A 20,573-nucleotide genomic window follows, 5' to 3' on the forward strand; every position below is an offset into this window, starting at 1 on the left:
ATATATATATATATATATATATATATAGGGCACAGAGCCAAGAGGGCTGTTCAAATCTGGCCTCAGATGCTTTCTAGCTGTATGGTCCTGGGCAAGTCACTTAACTTAAGTTGTCTAGTTGTTGCTGTTTTTCTGATATAAAGACAGAAGGTAAGGGTTTAAAAAACCCTTTTAAAAAAAGAAGGTTCAACAATGTGGAATATGACATATTAACCCTCATTGCCTAGCCTTTACCTCTTGTCTGCTTTGGAACCAATACTTAGTATCAATTCTAAGATGAACAGTAAAAGGTGGTTGTTGTTTTTTATCTGTAGTGCCTGAACTAAGGCTCCACCCACGGGGGAAAGACACTGTATTCCATGACATGCCTGCATTTCTGAGTGCAGTGAGATCTCATATGTGGCTTTGAGAACCAAACTGTGCATATTTCAAATATTTATAGCTTCATGTATCTTCCCTGGGTATTCCAGAGAATCAGCAATCATAGGCTAAGTAACAGTCAATCGCTGGAGTGGCCAATCTCAAAGCTCCATACAATCCAACTCCTCCATCTAGAGACATGTTTTTCTTGGGATACCCATGGGAACTATAAATAGTCACACTCTATAAATAGTCACACACTGTAAATTGCCACACACACTTACATTTTCATATAAATTCTTTCCTACTATTTGAGGAAGAATCAGATACAGATTGCTTGAGCAAGATTATTACAACCTTCGTACATTAAGTATTAGGCTTGATTCTCTTCTGTGCCTTAGGGAGGGTAACTAGGCCAAACTTTGGGGGTCCTTCAGGCGAAATCCTGTGACCTATTCATTTTCTCTACAGAACTGAAACCTTTCTGTATGGCATGCATCTGAAGATCAAACTCCAGGGAATGCTTTCGTTAAATGGTGTAGATTCAAGGCCAGGTCTCAAAAGAGTCAAATTTGGTCAGAATCAGCTAATATTCTCAGGGTCACTTATACCTTCTGAACAAATTTAAGCCAAATCCCCCATACTGGCAAAGAGATAGAGCGTGTCTCCTGAGCCGACTGGACCAAAAATACCTTACTGGAGGATCCCTGGGTCCCTGAAGCTTTTCTAGATGATATTAGATGGATACTGATTACAGTGTGTATTTATTGGAAGGAACATTTTGACTGCCCTTCTCCCTAGTCCCCATCTCTCGCTTTTTCATATCTTCTACTCTCTTGGGTTCCATAATGCTACATTCTCATGGTTCAATTCAACAATTCAGTTTTAAGAATGTTTGCTAAGGCCTATGTGCTAGACATAGTTACACAAACAAAAATAAATAGCAATTCCAATCCTTAAGGAATTTATAGTCTACAGGAGAATATAACATCTATAAGACTAAAGAAATACAAAGCTTCAACATAGTAAATATAAAGTAATCAGGAGGGAGTGGATACATACAAAAAGAAAAAGAGTGAATTCTAGGCATGGAGGGCCACCTGTGCACAAGTATAGGCAGAAAATAGAATGTCGTATAAGAGGAAAATAGCCAATAGAGGTTTGTTTGGACCAGAAAAGTCACAAATGAGTATAATATGGAATAAGAATCTAAAGGTAAATGCAAGTCAAATTTGTTTCTTTCTAGTTCTTTGGCTGTCCCTTTTCTGTCTCTTTTGTTGGCTCTTTTTCATTCTTCTGCCTCTCAAACATAGGTATCCTCAAAGGTTCCATCTTTGGCCCTTGACTCCCTTTACATCTTCTTTCCTCATAATTTCATCTACTCTCATGCCTTCAATTATCACCTCTTTATAAATAATTTCTAGATTCAAAATGCCTCACACCTAGCCTTACCCAGTCCTATATTTCCAACTGCCCTGCTAGATATCTCCAGCCTAAAATTCTCTATTTCTGTTGATAGAAACACCTGTCAGTGACCTAGGATCCAAACCTTGGATGGAGTCATCTCTGGCTCTCTCCCCTTATATCCAATAACGTCAAAAGTTCTGTTAATATTCATTTTATAATATCCCTTGTATTGATCCCTTCCTTTCTACCTCCATTGAACCACCCTATTCATATATGGTTGTCATCTCCTCTTCCCTAAACTATCATGATAATTTTATGGCTAGTCCTCTTGACTCTGTATAAGCTCATTCTTCATATAGCTGACAATATAATTTTTTTAAACCTTTACCTTCCATCTTAGAATCAATACTATGTACTGATTTCAAGGCAGAACAGTGGTAAGGGCTAGGTAATAGGGATTAAGTGACTTACCCAGCATCATACAGTTACTCTGTATCTGAGGTCAGATTTGAACCTAGGACTCCCCATCTCTCAGCCTGGCTCTCAATTCACCGAGTTGCTTCCTACCAATATTATCTTTCTACAGTTACACTGTATTATTCCACTCAAAAATCTTTAGTAGCTCCCCATTGCCTATTATATGTAAACTTATTTGATTTTCGTATATAAGACTCCCCACAATTTAGCTATAAACTACTTTTCCAATCTTATTTAGTAGTAAGACTCTACATTCCTGCCAGTTTGTTTCCTTTCTATTGCCATGTTCTTATTCTGCCCTCTCCTATTTCCAGGTCTTTTCTCAGGCAGTCAGCCATTCTTATTTATTGATATCTCTCCTTTCCTTCAAAGGTTCTTCTCAGATTTCCCCTCAAACTTCAAGCCCCAGAAGAAAGCAATGGCTCCCTCTCTAAATGTCTTTTAGCATCACTCCTAATCCCCTCCTTTACATTTATTCCATCTCCTATTGTATCATATGCATATCTTTCTCTCCCATTAGATTTTTTGTTCCTTGAAATCAGTCTGTGACTTTTTTTCTTTGCATTCTCAATTCTTTGCACATAGTTGGCATTAATAAATGTTTGTTGAATTGAATTGAACTGAAGAGAATTAAATGGAATTTTTGTCTTAAGACATTTCTCTGGTCCAGAATTATGATTTCTGTAAGTTCACTACACAATTTTTGTGGGCATTGGGCTCATCCCACTCCACCAACCTGGATACACCCAATTGGCAAAGTTCCATAAGGACATAGAAATGTGCCTTTCAAAACATAAAACTATTTTAGGCTGGGAAATAAAATAATTAACTCCACTCACTGGCAGTGAACATATTTTGTAGCAAAAGAATTTTGTTATATCACTTCTAATTCGGCAGCATCTCATTGTTGTCTCAATGAACTGCCTGTCTAGCTCTGTAATCAAGACTGGCCTCCTTTTGGCTCAATTCCCATGAGAACAGACAGTTGGTTTGTTATAAGAGGGAGAACTGGGCTAACCAGTGTTCTTTGCAAGACCAGAGTCACAGTAGAGAGGTTTCTTCTTCAATACCCCCCCCAAAAACTTCTGCATTGCTATGAGTTGTGTTTTTATATTCATGATGTAGCAAAGTGAAAATAGAACAAAATATGCCAAGCAACAAGAAAGCAAGACCCTATGATGGTTATTTTACCCAGGGTTCTTGTTTGGGGAGAAGTGAAATCCTGTCTGTGGTTTCATTGGTATAGGAAACTCTTGGTGAGGAAATTCCCTCTGTCAATGCAAAGCAGCCTCTTCTGGCAATGTAGGGGCCCTGAGAGGCTTGAGGGCAATGTAAGATTAAGTGACTCGCCCAGTATCTTCCAGAGACAGAATGTGAATTAAGCTCTACTTGACTCAGAACCCAGCTCTGTATCCATTGCATTAAATTGCCCACCACCACCACCAATGCAGCTCTGTCTCATTCATTAAAATATCCCTTCTTTCTCTTTCCATCCTTCTTTCCCTCTTCATTCAAATATTTATTAATCCTATGAATAAAGCACTATCTCTGCACACTGGGAAGAAAAAAATTAAACATATTTTCAAATGACCTAGGCTGAAGAATGTTTTATGTACACAGACCAAGTCAATCACTAAACACTTATTACAAGTCTGTTATGTGCTAGAAATTGTCAGGTGTTAAAGACATAAAGACAAAAATGAAATGGTTCCTGGCCTCATGGATCTTACTCTGGGGAGCAGGTGGGAAAGGAAATGATTAGACCAGGTGTGATAAGAGCCAAAAAGATCCATACAAAATGCTCTAGGAAAATTTGGGAAGGGAAGAAATGGCTCCAGCTGAAATAATTTTTATATAATCAATCAGAAGTTTTAACTCACCAGTCATACACTGTTAACTTTATTTTTTCACACATTGAAGGAAACTATTAAAAAGAGAAGAAAAGAAGTTGTCATTTCTAAAACTAGGCAGTAACTCTTAAACTCATTATTTTTACATTAAAATAATTCCCTCCAAACAGATGAAATACTCAACCTTGATTTGAAGATTGACAACTTGATTCCACTCTGGATTTGCATTTTTCTCTATTATGCCTGTGGAAACCTGAAAAATCACCAGCATAAAGCAACATTAATTTCAGCTTGAAATTTCCAATGCTGCACTGTCTGGCACCATCATTTTGTTCCTCTGAACGCCAATAATATAATATGTACAGACATGGCCCTTCATTCATCAAATATACATTATACATCAAATATACATGCAATAAACTAAGGATTTGATCAAATATGATGAATATTTCATATTGGTCACCTCATTGTTCTAGGCCAATCATTTTTACTTTACAGATTTTTTAGCCATCAGATTTCTCATGATAGCCATAAGAAATGTGAAAAAAAACAAAAACAAAAACAAAAAAATACATGAAGTTATAGGTGTTTAAGCTGTCCAACTTGCTAGCAAAAATTAAAAGTAGCTTAGATTTACTTAAGATGACAGATCTTTAAAACACAGGGAATAAGGATTGGGCACATCAGCATAGGAACCTCTCTGGTAAAGAAACTCTATCAATGCAGATCTGTGTCTTCTCTAACATTCATAGTCTTAAAGAATTGTCCAGGATACTGAGAGGTCAAGGGCCTTGCCCGGGGTCACATGGAAAGTATTGCCAAAAGTAAGGCTTCAACCCAGGCAGGTTCTCCTGGTTTCAAGGGCAGCTTTCTAGCCTCTATACCACAGTCTATTGATTTAAGGTATATCCTTATGCATCAGGATCTTATCTTTAGTTCTTAGCATCTCTGAAACAAAAATAAATGATTGCATTTCTCCCCATGGTAGAGGTTCCCATCTAAGGAAGGGGTTTTTTTTGAGTGTATGGAAGCCTTATGACCAATGGGACTGGTGTGAGGATTTGGGATGACAAGTATGAAAGTTAAGGCCCGGTGCAGAGCAGAGGAAGGGACTGGGACCTGGACTATTTTCCAACTAAATGAGAAATGAACTAGTTATGAGGGCATAGACTTGTAAAATCTGCCAAGGATCAGAATGTTCTTCCTATAGCCAGTTTAGCACTATCTGATGAATAATTATCAGTTTTAGGTAGCAGACACAGTTTTAAATATTATACCTTCAAGCATCTTCACTCAGATTGTGTCCATACACACCTTTTTCCCAGCAAAACAAACTTCTACAAATGGATCCACTAAGTTTTTCTTGTCTACATTGGCTCCAAATATTTCTTTGACGGTCTGTGAGAAGGCATCATCCACTAGAAATGAAAATATAGACAGGACATAATAACTTGGATCTTAAAAGTATAGAAATTCAAAACTAAATATGTCTTGGATGCCATGAATGTATGCAGGAGAATCTGTCATTAGAAGAAGCAAATGTTAGGCACATTTATGAGGGTGCTGGTAAAAGTTTAATAACTAGCTCTTTGGGTAGAAAATGCAGACTGAACATACTTTTAATTCTAATTTGCATTTTAATTTTTTCTCCATCACTTTCTTAAGCAGAGAGATGATCAACAAAACAATAAATCAAGTCCTAATTTTAAAGTTTGCCAATTCCTAAGGTGTAAATGCTCACACTGAAAATTTAAGAATCTGCTCTCGAGTTGGCTAGAGCTAATTCCAACATGCTCTTTGTTCAAAAGGTTAATTCAAAAGTCTTTACAATGGGATTAACTTGAGCGAAACAATTTGAAAAAGAATTTAGGGTCAGCTGTTAGCAATGCCCCAAACTGATGACTTATTAAACACAGAAAATGTGGAATAGAAACACTGCAATTAATTCATAGTTAGTCCTTGTGCTTAAGGTTATGTTCCTAGAAAAATTATGATGTAAATAGACTTCTAGATTTTATAATGATGTTATAATCAGGTAGTTACAGTCCCATCTATGGGTTTGAGAGCCAACTTTCCATAGAAGGTTCACAATATTTTACACTAACCTGACCAAAATGGCAAGAAAAAAATGAAAACAACATTGAAAGAGCTGCACTCAATACATTGTTTAGAAAGGGACTATCATTATAATGGCTAATATTTATATATAGCATTGTATAGGTTAAAAGGGGTTTTACATATATTACCATGTTTGATCCCCACAGTAATCCTGTGAGGTAGGTACTATTTTTTTTGCTTTTACAGATGGGAAAACTGAGGCAGACAGCAGTTAAGTAGCTTGTCCAGAGTCACCCAGCTAGTAAGCGTCTGAGGCTAGATATGATCTCGGGTCTTTCTGACTCAAGTCCAGAGATCTATTCACTCTGTTCCATAGCTACATATAGGAAACATTTTAGAGAACTATGTGGCAATAATTAATCACAAAAAAAAGATACTTACTGATCCACCATGTTTCTGTGGCTAAGACATTTATCCTAAAAATATAACAACATCTGTATCTATCTGGGCAAAAGCATTCATAGTTATATAAAAGTATTTATTTGATAGGTGTATTTATAATATGAAAAGTTTAAAACAACCTATATATCTAGTTCTTGAAAAATGGCTGAAATTCTGGCATATCAATGGAATAAAATGAAAAAGAACATGCTGTGCTAGAGAGAGGTCTGATCTCTGAATCAGAAAGATCTGTGTTTGAGTCTTATCTTGGTCAAATATTAGTTATGACTAGTACTAAGTCAATTAACCTCTTGGTGCATCCAGCCAGTCTTTTAGGACTTTAAATTAGTGTGCTACTGTGAAATGGGTGCCAAATTTGGAGTCTACAAGATCTCAATTTGAATCTCAGTCCTGTCATTAGCAAGGATGGATCCATACACTTGTCAGTTGTATGAGTTTTGGTTTAACCTTCTTGGGAGTCAGTTTTCCACATGTAAAATGGAACTGAACTACATAACCTCATAGATCCCTTCTAGCTCTAAATCTAGGTTCTGATGATATTAACATAAACTGCCAATTTGGATTAGAGGAGACTTTTCTACTCTGGGAGTTCACAATACCAATGAAATCTGAGGTTCAATCCCTCCTTCCCTCACCCCTCAAAAAGTAAAGGAATATAATTGTGTATAATACCAATAGAAAAGAAGAATTAAGAAAGCATGAGAACACATGAAGTGAGAGGAAGTAAGATAAGCAAGATCACAACTGCATACACATTTACTACAACTATGTATATATTTATTTAAAAAGAAAAGAACATCAAAAGTAGCAGCACTTCTGGCTGACTTGAAAAGGGATACAGAGAAAAGGCATGCCTTATTTGCTATATTCAAGTTGCTAACTTGTTTGGTTCCATTTTGTTAAATTCTGAAGGTTTTGTAACAGCTCTTTGTGAGAGCAAATAAATGGAAACATTGTGAGTATTCTTTAGGGAGGGACTAAACAATTATAATAGCATGTCATCTCTCTGTATGAAATGAGGAAAATAAGGAGTTCTAAGAAATATGGGGAAACTTCTATAAACTGATTCAGAGTAAAGTAAGCAGCACTAAGAGAATAATATCTATAATGACTACAAAGTGAATTAAAACATTAAAAGGCAACTGGTCTCCAATTAATTGAAATGATCCATCTTGGTCCTAGAGAAGACATGAGAAAATATACATCCCTCCTTTTGGTAGAGATATGGATGCCTACAGAAACAAGTGTTGCATATGCTGTCAGATATACTGTCTTTGTCCATTGGTTTTACCTCACTTTTTCATTTCGGGAAGAAAGCATAAAGGAAGGTTCCATGGGAGCAAAGAAGCAAAGAGGTGTATTGAGAAATGACTGTGGCAGAAATTTTTTAAAAAGATAAGAAAATTTCAAAAATGCAATATAATAAAATAACAAATACAAAAAATACTAAGGGCTCCATGTAAGATTTTGTCCTTCATTTTGTATGCCTATATTAGTGGTTAATTAAATTCATATTAAATACTTTTAAAAGTTTTAAACCCACAATATTTAACTGGCTTGAATTATATTTATGTACCCCACCCCCCTCCTCTATAACTGCCATGTCATGAGAGAAGAACTTGTATAGCTCAATTAAACTATAAGTGTAGGGTTACCCATGGCAGGTCAGAGTGGAGAGTTCTGATAAATGGTGATTCTCTGGAAAAGGAAACGGCAAGCTACTCCAGTGTCTTTGCCAAAAAACTTCATGGGCAAAGTACTAGTGTATTATGATTTACGGGATCATGAAGTGTAAGAAATGACTCAACAACCAAACAACAGCTACCCTAGATCAGGCTTCCTAAATCAAACAAGTCAAGATAGTTTCCAATCATAAAACATTTAATCTATGTATTTGAGACCCCTTACAAAAGGACTGTGTTGAATTAAGAAAGTCATTTTAAAGTTCAGAGCAAGCCTGGAGCACTTCATGCTCCATGACCCATGGTTAGTACAAAGGTCATCCTACTGAGTCCTAGCTAGCCAATCATCTGAGGGCAGACTTAGTCCTAGAAAACCTATCATGTGTTACCAAATGAACTTTTAGAAAGCTGCAAATGTACATGTTTAGTCTTTATAGGATGATCAATAACCCTAAATTGATGGGTGAAGGGAACACTCTTTCCTCCCAAACCAGACTTCTTCAAGAAGCAAGGGAGATTTAAGTCTGTTGGTTACTGTACATAACATAAATAACAATATGGATTTAATGGACAGAGTACTTTTAAGTAGGAATTTTTATGTTAAATATTCACAAGTTCAAGTGCTAGGAACTGGAATGATCCTCCTGACCTGAAATTCACTCTACCAGACTTCAATGAAGAAGCTCTATTTTGTATTAATGATATTACCTTTACTTCCAGTTTTTGCAAATGTTTCAAGAGAAAAAAGATTTGTCTATGCAATCTAACCATTTAGTGACTGACTCTGAGGCCTTAACCTCATTCATACCAATGTCTTAGTGATTTTATTATATTGCATTTTTAAACTTTTGCTTATGTAGCCCTGAAATTCAAAGGCTATACCAGTTGATTAAATTTTGTCAGGCTCTAGCCATAATGGAAAGGTTTTGAGGGCCCTCATAGCAACAAATGGTCTGCTCTCTGAGAATCACCTATAGTTGACAAAGAAGAGGCTTATTAATACTAACCTTGCCCTTTGTTGAATGATTTGACCATGGCAATGCATGAAACCCAAAGATAAATATAAAATGGCCTTCACTCCTGTGGAGTCTCCCTTCCACATAAACCAAAGAAAATATTTAAATATGAAAAATAAACAAGAATGTGAGGTCAGAGAGAGTTAAGAATCAAACAAACTTAAAACCATCTAGAGACATTATTAAACATGTTGGAACTTTGAATGTGGGGTCCTTCTCCAATGACTAAATGAGCATACTTCTGAAGAAATTATATTCTATCTGTATTTGAATTATACTGGAGAAGCTGGTAATGGTAAAGATTCATCTTTCTTCAGTATTCACTAGAGTATAAAGTACTTTTTAGTAACAAATCTGGGCAGGAAGCAAGGGAGATAATATTTTCTCTATTTTATAGATAAGAAAACAAAAATCAAAACTATCAATAAGCACATGAAAAAGTGTTCTAAATCTCTTATAATTAGAGAAATGCGAATCAAAACAACACTGAGGTACCACTTCACGCCTAGCAGATTGGCTAACATGAAAGGAAAGGAAAGTAATAAGTGCTGGAGGGGATGTGGCAAAATTGGGCCATTAATGCATTGCTGATGGAGTTATAAATTGATCCAACCATTCTGGATGACAATTTGGAACTATGCCCAAAGGGCTTTAAAAGACTGCCTGTCCTTTGAACCAGCCATACCACTGCTGGATTTATACCCCAAAGAGATAATAAGGAAAAAGACTTAATCAAAAATATTTATAGCCGCACTCTTTGTGATGGCAAAAAATTGGAAAGTGAGGGGATGCCCTTCAATTGGGGAATGGATAAACAAATTGTGCTAAGTGTTGGTGATGGAATACTATTGTGCTAAAAGGAATAATGAACTGGAGGAATTCCATGTGAACTGGAACAACCTCCAGGAATTGATGCAGAATAAAAGGAGCAGAACCAGGAGAACATTATACACAGAGATGGATACACTATGGCACAATCAAATATTATGGACTTCTCTACTAGCAGCAATGCAACGATCCAAGACATTTCTGAGACACTTAAGAGAAAGAACACTATCCATATCCAGAGAAAGAACTGCAGGAGCAGAAACACAGAAGAAAAACAACTGCTTGATCACATGGATTGAAGGGGATATGATTGGGAAGGTAGACTCTAAATGATCGCCCTAGTGCTAATATCAATAATATGGAAATAGGTCTTGATCAATAACACATGTAAAACCCAGAAGAATTTCGTGTTGGCTATGGGTGAGGGGTTGGGGGTGGGGAGGAGGACAGGGAAAGAATATGAATCATGTAACCATGGAAAAATATTCTTAATCAATAAAATAAAATAAAAATTTTTTTAAAGATTAAAAAAAAAAGAAAACAGGCTCAGAAGATCAGTGATTTGACTATGCCTTGTGGTTAGTAAGGGATGCTAGAACTGATTCTGTGTCCATCAATTTTCCTATCATTTCTCACTGCCTTGTTGGACTCCTTCCTGGCCTGCCCTCCTCCCATTTTTCAAAAAAGGAAATTAAGGACTGGAAAAGTGAAATAACTTGTTCAAAGTCCCACAGCTAGCTAGAAGGACTAGCATGAAAAACTGTGTGTGGGGAGGTGGTGTTTAACACAGATCCTTTTTAACTTTTTCATTATAAAGATTACTACCTCTCAATTTCAGCAGCAAGATATAGTGAGTACTTACTCTGAGGAATATCCTCAGCTCTGTAGATTTTCAGGAGGAAAGTGACCCACCGCATGGCAATTCCAGCAGGAAGTAACAAATTACTCTCCACATCATCACTGTCATTATCTCGATCTCTCTTCTCTGTCTGTTGAGGACCCATAGTTAAAAATTATGCATTATTATTATTATTATTGTTATCTTATACATATAGAAAGCAATGCCTACAAAAAAACAAATGGTTCCATTATAGTCAGCCAAACATATAAATATTAAATTCCCACTATGTTCCTGCTATAGACAGAATTACAAAGACAAAAATAATCAAAAACAAGCTCTGAGAGTTTCTTTCCATGGATGAAGTCCATGGGTTAGAGGCTAATTCTTGTGCTCTCAATTTTTCTGCATCTTAAAATTTACCATCTCACATCCATTCCTTCCAGGGCTAGGGTCTCCTAAATACCATAGAATTATAAATTTTGAGATCTAGATCTGAAAGGGACCTCAGAGGCTATCTAATTCAGCCTCCTCATTTTAAGTAGTAAACCATGTTGCAAAGAATTACTTGAACAAGGGTAGCAAGTGCCAGAAACAGGATTTGAATTCAGATCTTTTCACTCCAAATTTAGTGGCCTTTCTGCTATGACATGTTCCTCCCATCATCAGAAAATAATTTGTGCTTTTGTGGGTAGGATGGACATTGATATAGTGAGGTATATGTATTCCTGGCTTTCCTTTTGTTTCTTTTTGGAAGCCTATTCCTCTCCTGTGTGGTTAATAAGGGTCACAGTAGCAAGGACAAACTCAAATAGAAACAAAAAGACCACTTGCATAATGGGTTCTGGGAGCCATATATTGACTTTGTCTTAATATGATAATATCTATATTTTATTGTATTTTTATTTTGTTAAATATTTCCCAATTACATTTTAAATGTTTTAATGTTTTTAATGTACATGTAAAAACACTTCTTGACAATTGTTTTTGGGGTTTTTTAAATTGAGATTTTCTTCCTTCCCTACCTCCTACCACACAAAGTTGGTAAATAGTCTGATATAGGTTATGCCATACTTTCATGTAGTACACATTTCCATATTGCTCATATCATGATAGAAGATATATATCACACATACAATAGAAATATCATGAAGGAAATATGGTGGAAGATGGTATGATTTGATCTGCACTCAGATCCCAACAAATCCTCCTTTGGCTATGGATAGCATTTTTCATCATGAGTCCCTTGTGATTATCTTGGAGACTTGCTTTACTGATAAATGGTTTAGCTCTTCAGTTATATGAATATCATATAATATTTCTGTTACTGTATACATTGTTCTGATTCTGCTCATTTCACTTTGCATCAGTTCAGGTTTTTTTGAACTTATCCTGTTCATTGTTTCTTATGGTATAATAGTATACCATTGCAACCATCTATAATACCAATAACTCATTCATACATTCCTCAAGTAATGGTCAACCCCTCAGTTTCCAATTCTTTGCCACTACAAAAAGAGCTGCTAAAAATATTTTGGTACAGGTAGGTCCTTTAACTCTTTGGGATATAGACCTAGTAGTGGTATTACTGGGCCAAAGGGCATACATAGTTTTGTGGCCCTTTGAGCCTTCCCAATTACATTTTAAGTATTGTGGGCTATATGGAGCTGAGGACTTCATGTTTTACTCCTCTTAAGTAGAGCAATGAATGCCCTTTGACATTTGACTCTTTAAGACATATTAGTAGCCCTGTAGTTGTATACAACATCAGATTCTCTATTGGGTGAGCAATTTTGTGTTAATTGGGCTTCAAAAATAATGGGGTCTTTCAGGGCTTTAGGGGTGGTTTAGTACCTGTTAAAAACTGTGGAAACTCCCTTTACTCATAGAGACCATAGATCTAGAACTAAAAGGTATTTTAGAAACCCTCTAGTGTGGTTAGTGTCCTGGTAAGTAATCCTTGAAAAAAATCAGGAACCCTTAAGCTTAGGATTTAAAAGAGATTGGGCAGAATTCAGGCACACCCTGCATACCACTGCTGTGAGCAACATCACTTCTCTATAACCTCGTTGATATAGTGTCCCCAACCCCCACCATGATGTCATGAAACCACTTTTATGGTCAGCCAAGTCATAAGATTGTTCCTGGGAACTTGGAGTTGTTTCTCAGGGCTCATTGGATGGAACTTCTCTAAAGTTTTTGACATTTGACCACCCCTTCCTCTGGGACTCTCTCCTTCTGTGGTTACTGATGACTTTTAGTTCTTCTCTTACCAGTCTCTTCTCAGCCTCCTCTGCTGGGTCATCATCCTACTTTTGCCCACTATGTATAGGCATCTGCCCTCTTCTCTCCAAGTTGATCTCATCCACTCATGTGTTAGATTCTCATCTCTATGCAGAAGTCCCAAACCCCACTCTAATTTCTACCCTGAATATTACTCCTGCAACATGAACAATTGCCCACTGGACATTTTCACTTGGGTGTCCAGAGACATCCTAGAACCCAACATTTCTTTCCTCCCCCCTTTTTAAATTTAGAATATTTTTCCATGGTTACATGATTCATGATCGCTGCCTCCCCCACCCCCACCCCCACCCCACTCTTTTCTCCCCCTTCCAAAGCCAACAAGCAGTTACACTGGGTTATACATGTGTCATTGTTCAAAATCTACTTCCATGTTATTCATATTTGTAGTAGAGCAATCTTTTAACATCAAAACCCTAATCAGATCCCTATCGTACTATGTGATCAATCATATATTTTTCTAATGCATTTCTGAACCCAACATTTTCAAAACCATACATATTCCTCTAAACTTTCTTATTTTAAAAGGTCACTGTTTTAGTCACCCAAGTTTAAAACACTGGAAGCATCCTCGACCTTCCCTCATCCTGCATATCCTATACTTTGCCAAGAATTGTTCTTTTGTATCCATCACCTTTGCTCCATGTAAATATATATATATATGTGCATATATATATATATGTATTTGTAAATATGTAACTAGCTATATAAATTTCCTCTATCGTTATATAGTCTTAATAATCCCTCTTGCCTGAACAAATACAATAGCCTGCTAATTTGTCTCTCTAAATCCAGTGTTTCTTTAATTCATTCTCCATATAGCTGGCAAATTACTCTTTGTAAAATATAGATCTGACTATGTCAATACCCATTCCATTCAAAAATCTTCATGGAATATAATTTGCTGCTGAAGTAAAATACAAAATCCTCAGCCTCATATATAAAGCCCTTAACAATAATGTGTCCCATCTACTTTTTCCAATGTTATTTCATATATTTTCCCTTCCATACTTTCTCTGTTAGCATAGTGCACATGCTAAACATATTCCATTATCCTCTACTATCCCTCTGTATAGGGTTTGGAAGGCACTCATTTTCTACCTGAATCTCTTTAAATCTCTATATTTCTTTTAAACCCTATTGAAATGCTGTATTTAATCACATCAAATTATTCCTTTGGGCCAAATATTCACTCACTCAGCTTTTTAAGACTATAAGTTTCAGAGAAGGTGTCAACTTTTAAATGCTGCCTTCCTTCACAGGTCTTTCCTTTTAACAATCTCATCGTTAATACCCTCCTTCATCTTGAAATAATTTTGCACCAGATTGTATTCACTTATCTGGGCGTATATTGTATCCCTTAAGAAGACTAAGTTTCTTGAGGATAGGGATCATTTGTTTTTTGTCTTTGCAAGTTTAGTGCCTAGTACATGTCTAAATCATGATAGGTATTTAATAAAGATTGGTTAAATTCGGTTGCTAGGAAACACGTCATTTAGCCCAAGGGTAACTTTTCATAGAGCCAATTACCATCATTAGATAAGAGAATGCCTGTATTTTCAGAGGAAAGACTATGGGAGAGAGAATGGCAATGAATTACGTGATGTGGGAAAGCAAAGTGTAGTCATTAAAGCACTATACTTTGAGTTTGAAACATCTTGATTCAAATCTTGTCTCAAATAGGCAAAAATTTGGGCAAGTCACTATCCTCTGTGGGCCCCAACTGTTCATCTACAAAATAAAGGGGATGAAGTGAATGACCTCTAAGGTCTCTTCCAGAATAGTATACCTTTCACATCTATGGGAAAAGAAGGAATTTAAGACAAAGCAAGAGATAGAGAACATTATAAAATGTAAAATGAATAATTTTGATTATATTAAATTTAAAAGTGTCTGTACAAACAAAACCAATGCAACCAAAATTAGAAGGAAAGTAACAAATTGAGAAAAAATTTTAAAACAAAAATCTCTGACAAAGGTTTAATTTCTCAGATTTATAAGGAATTAAGTCAATTGTACAAGAAACCAAGCTATTGCCAAATGACAAATAGTCAAGGGAAATAGGCAGTTTTCAGATGAAAAAAATCAAAATTATCAATAAGTACATGAAAAAGTGTCCTAAATCCCTCCTGATTAGAGAAATGAAAATCAAAACAACTCTAAGGTATAGCCTTATACCTAGCAGATTGGCCAATATGACAGTAAAGGAAAATAATAAATGTTGGAGAGAATGTGGCAAAATTGGGACACTAATGCATTGCTGGTGGAGTTGTGAATTAATTCAACCATTCTGGAAGGCAATTTGGAATTATGCCCAAAGGGCTTTAAAAGATTACAACGCCCTTTGAACCAGCAATACTATTACTAGGTTTGTACCTCAAAGAGATAATAAAGAAAAATACTTGTACAAAAATATTCATAGCCATGCTCTTTGTGGTGACAAAAAAAATTGGAAAATGAAGGGTTGTCCTTCAATTGGGGATAGCTGAACAAATTTTGGTATATGATGGTGATGGAATATTATTGTGCTATAAGGAATGATGATCTAGAGGATTCTATGTGAACTGGGAGAACCTCAATAAACTGATTTCAGAGTGAAATGAGAAGAACCAGGAGAACATTATACACAGAAAGTAAAACATTGTGGAACAATCCGATGTAATGGACTTTGCTACTAGTAGCAATGCAACAAGCCAGGATATTCCTGAAGGACTTATAAGAAAGAATGCTATCCACAATGAGAGAAAGAACTCTGGGAGGAGAAATGCAAAAGAAAAACTTAAGACGTCACTTATCACATGTATATATGGGTATGTGATTTGAGATTTAGGCTTTAAAAGATTGTTCTATGGCAAAAATGAATAATATGGAAATAGGTATCCAGTGATAACATTTGTACAATCCAGTGGAATTGCTTGTTGGCTCTGGGAGGGGGAAGGGATGAGGGAAGGGAAAGAAAATGAATCATGTAAACATGGAAAAACATTTTTAAAAAATAAGGTCTGTTCCAGGTCAAAATCAATAATCTTATGGTCTTACCCTATTGTAGCTCTCTTTACTTGGCTCCAGAGGATCAATCCCACTGACATTTCAATAACTATCAAATAAGAGCTATCTTGAGAGCTCACTCCTCCATTGTACACTTGCTTAGTTTGTGACCATCCTCATTTGGGGAAAAGTAGAAAAAATAGAATTGTTCTCTAGAAATACTCACTGGTGGTTCGTCTCCTGTTCCAAGGACAAACATGCTGACTTTCATGTAACCTTTAGCACCAGAACTTATGTCTTCAGGATCATTTAAAAGTAGCCATTTTCTCATGACAGCATGACCTGAAAACAAGAGAAGGGCAAAGTGGAATTCCCTTCCAAGCAAGGAGAAATTAAAAGAATGTTGGTCGGTCTTGGGTTTAAATCTTTTAGGGGAAAAAAAACCAACTTTTTTTTTTAAACTCTTAACCTTCTGTCGATCCAGATGCCCCAAATGACAACTTGTTAAGAGAGTTTGTTCTTCATCCCTCAAAACTTCCTTAGCTTGTCTTCAAATAGATGGATGCCATTATAGAAATCTCTGGCTCCAGACAAGTTCCTGAAGAAATACCAGCATAGTCCCTTGCCTTCCTGTTCTGATTTGCATCTGATAAGAGTTCCAGGGGACAGCTGGGTGGCTCAGTGGATTGAGAGCCAGGTCTAGAGAAGGGAAGTCCTGGGTTCAAATCTGACCTTAAGATACTTCCTAGCTGTGTGACCCTGGGCAAGGCACTTAACCCCCAACCCCCAATTGCCTAGCCCTTACTGCTTTTCTGCCTTGAAACCAATATACAGTATTGATTCTAAAATGGAAGTCAAGGGTTTTGTTTTGTTTTGTTTTGTTTTTTAAACCCTTACCTTCCGTCTTCGAGTCAATACAGTGTATTGGCTCCAAGGCAGAAGAGTGGTAAGGGTAGGCAATGGGGGTCAAGTGACTTGCCCAGGGTCACACAGCTGGGAAGTGTCTGAGGCCAGATTTGAACCTAGGACCTCCCGTCTCTAGGCCTAGCTCTCAATCCACTGAGCTACCCAGAAGTCAAGGGTTTTTTTTTAAAAAAGAGTTCCAGAGATGTCTTGTCTAACTATTTTTGTAAATTTGTCAAGGTAAGGACAAAATGTCCACTCCAAATGAATAAATCCTCAGTGAATTTCTGCTTACATATTTTGAGAAACTGAGCTCTAACCATTCAAGCTCCAGTTGATTTATTAAGATGACTCAAGGCCCCCTCCATGATTTTTTCTTCTTTTTCTTTCTAGTCCTTTTAAAAAGATGCCTTATCTGCAGGAGAAGTAAGGAATCCAGGATTCAAGATAATGAGAATACTTACCAGGTTCATCATAAATGTAACCAATATCGATCTGAAAAAAAAGGAGCATTTTAAATGATTTTGAAACTAATCTTTAAAAAACTTATTCCCCTTCTCATGTTTAGTCAGAGACTCCAGAAAGTAAAAGAGGGGACTGGAGGTTGTCTAGATCAACTTCCTACCTCATGTAGGAATCTTTTTTACATCATCCTTGAGAAATGGTCTTCCAGCCAGTAATTGAACACATCCAGTGATAGAAAGCTCACTACCAGTGAAATAGCCTGCTATATTTGGAATAATCTGAAATGTGTCATCAAACTATTTGCCTTGAATTTCAGATATTCAAAAAAGCATCCTGCCATTCTTTACAGGTTTGGTTTGCCTGCCTCCATGGTAGGCAACCTCCACTAGAAGGCTGACAATAATTACTGCCATGGAGGGATGCTGTAATAAAAAGGGTATCAGGATGGGCTTCCCCCTTTGACCTAGAAGCATTTCAGTGACAGATACAGGACCAATAGGCATTACAACTCATTCAGTGGCTTTAATACATGGGGGACCAACAGAGGTGATAAGCCCTGAAATGTAAACATTGTTTTCTATACTACTTCTAAGTTCTACACTTCACTACCAATCAAAATATAGCATTAAAGGCTCTCTGCTGATATCTCTCCTCTGGCACCATTACATCTTCCCTTCAGAGAATATCATGATATCAGGGTAAAATGACTTTGAGATTCACTAAAAGAAGCAAATTGAGATGAGGCAGAGAATCAGGTCCTCTTTTGGGATTCTTTGCAGCATTGTAGTGAGATACAAACATTCTCTTGGTACCAACCTTAAATTCTCCCATCAGACAGTCTGCTCTCAAAGAATGGGAATCATAAACCTAAAAGAGAGAAAAATGCCCACTTACAGACTTTGTAACTGTATATGGTTATGACCTGTGTATGTCTTTGGTTTTTCTTACCCGAATGCTTATTGTCTCATCAACCAATTCAAGAGGGGTCATGTGGACATTGTAGAAAAATAACTGTTAAGACAAAAAATAAGGAAAAAATTCCAGTTGTAGAGTAGGATACAATAAAGAGAAAAAAGCTAAGTAACTAAGCTATGTACTTAATCACATTAAGTTGTTCAAGCCAGATACATACTCACTCAGCTCTTTAAGACTATAAATTGCAGAAAAGATGTCTATCTTTATTGGTAGAGAGAATTTCATCAACTAGGACTTTCCTAGACCAATGAAATCATAGTCCCCATCCCTATGCAGCCTCTACCCTATAAACTAAAAGTGAAATATGATAATAATAAAAGTTGACATTAATATAGCACCTAAAAGCTTGCAAAGTATTTTTCATACATTATCTCATTTGAGCTTCACAACTCCATGAAGCAGGATTACAGATAGTATCATCTCCATTTTATAGATATATAAATTGAAGCTTAGAGACATAAAGAGATTTGTCCATGATCCCACAGTCAGGATCTTTCAGAGGCAAGACTGAAACCCAGGATCTTTTGACTCTCAAGCCAGTTTTTTGTCCACTTCATCACATTGCAAACCCTAAAGGGCCACATAAATCAGAGAAAGGACCTTAAACTTCCTGATTTCAAATCTGGCACTCCATCTATTCTGCCACACCAAGTAAAACAAATTTGAAGGTTTTGTTATTGTTCAGACATGTCTGACTCTTTGTGATCCCATTTGGGGTTTTCTTGGCAAAGTTACTGGAGTGGTTTGCCATTTCCTCCTTCAGTTCATTTTACAGATGAGGAACTGAGGGAAACAAGGTGAAGTGACTTGCCCACATTTACACAACGATTAAGTATCTGGGGCTAGATTTGAACTCAGGGAGATGAGTCTTCCTGACTCTAGGCCCTGATTCTCTAGCCACTGTGCCACCCAGCTGCCCCAAATTGAAGGTAGTAACTGCTTAGTTCAAATTGACAAGCTCCTGGATATTTTAGGCAAGCTGTGTGTTTGAGGCTTGTGTTATCTGGACAATGTGATAAAATTTCTCCTCCATTTTATTTATATAAACCTATATTTTGTGTCTATAAGGTCACGTGAGTAGATTCTCCTGCCACTCACCTCACACTACCTCCACCAAACAGGATTACAGGAAGAGAATGAGAGAGGCAGAGCTACACCAAATTTATATCCTCCCTACGTCAGCATGTAAAGTAAGAAGGAATATGGGATGCTGGGAATTGGAGTTCTAGGTACAGAAATTAATTACATAATCCCCCCTGTGATTCCCATGGAAAACAAGCATGTAGCAGTCTCCCAGATTTACATGCCTAGCTTCCACATGGAATCAGTACACATAACCAACTTATATCTCTAAAGATCTTTAACTAGAGGTACGTACAATATCGCACTTTCTAAGAGGAAATTACAATAATTTGGGGAAAAAAGGGAAATAAAGAGAAAGAGAACAAAACCAATGATTGCTAGGCACATAGACAAAAACCCGATTAGGGGGATGTTCCATTTGGCATAAGAGTGTACATACAAAATAAATGCATTTGACCTCTCCCCCCCATAGTTCAATTTCACTACCTCCCAAAGTTGATTCTGGATCTTTTGGTGTAGTGTTGCTTTTATTGCCTATTGCCCAATTAGTACCTCATCAGATAATGTCTTTTTTAGCTGTCTATATTCAACATATTATTTATCATTATATAATGCTATTGCACATAATGCAATCAAATTTGTATTTTCCTAAGAAGTATTATATAATTAAGACTATGTATCAATTGCTTACTTCATCAAAAAATGGATTATTCCCTCTTTTTATTCTTGTTCGATGTGTCTGACCACAGACGTGGACTTTGACCACTGGCTTGATGTTATTCCCACTTAATTGACGCCCTTCAATCACTCTAACACGAATCTAGAAGGAGAAAAAATAAATATGTTGTTCTCAATTACATCAGGCTACATGGAGAGA

The 20,573-nt window shown here is 36.6% G+C and overlaps 1 protein-coding gene across 2 annotated transcripts in view; it reads right to left on the reverse strand.

Moving 5' to 3' along the window:
* MYOF (myoferlin) overlaps positions 1–20,573 on the reverse strand; it is a 159,776-nt gene that overhangs the window by 76,423 nt on the left and 62,780 nt on the right. For both annotated transcript variants that reach the window (XM_044665689.1, XM_044665688.1), the window contains exons 8-16: positions 20,388–20,516; positions 18,587–18,649; positions 18,455–18,505; positions 17,638–17,668; positions 16,497–16,612; positions 11,003–11,129; positions 5,409–5,512; positions 4,279–4,347; positions 4,125–4,168 (exon numbers count right to left, since the gene is read on the reverse strand). In XM_044665689.1, coding sequence (XP_044521624.1) covers positions 4,125–4,168; positions 4,279–4,347; positions 5,409–5,512; positions 11,003–11,129; positions 16,497–16,612; positions 17,638–17,668; positions 18,455–18,505; positions 18,587–18,649; positions 20,388–20,516 — 734 coding nt within the window. The remainder of the gene's footprint in view (positions 1–4,124; positions 4,169–4,278; positions 4,348–5,408; positions 5,513–11,002; positions 11,130–16,496; positions 16,613–17,637; positions 17,669–18,454; positions 18,506–18,586; positions 18,650–20,387; positions 20,517–20,573) is intronic.

Source organism: Gracilinanus agilis, chromosome 2 (assembly GCF_016433145.1).
Source record: "Gracilinanus agilis isolate LMUSP501 chromosome 2, AgileGrace, whole genome shotgun sequence".
NCBI lineage: Eukaryota > Metazoa > Chordata > Mammalia > Didelphimorphia > Didelphidae > Gracilinanus > Gracilinanus agilis.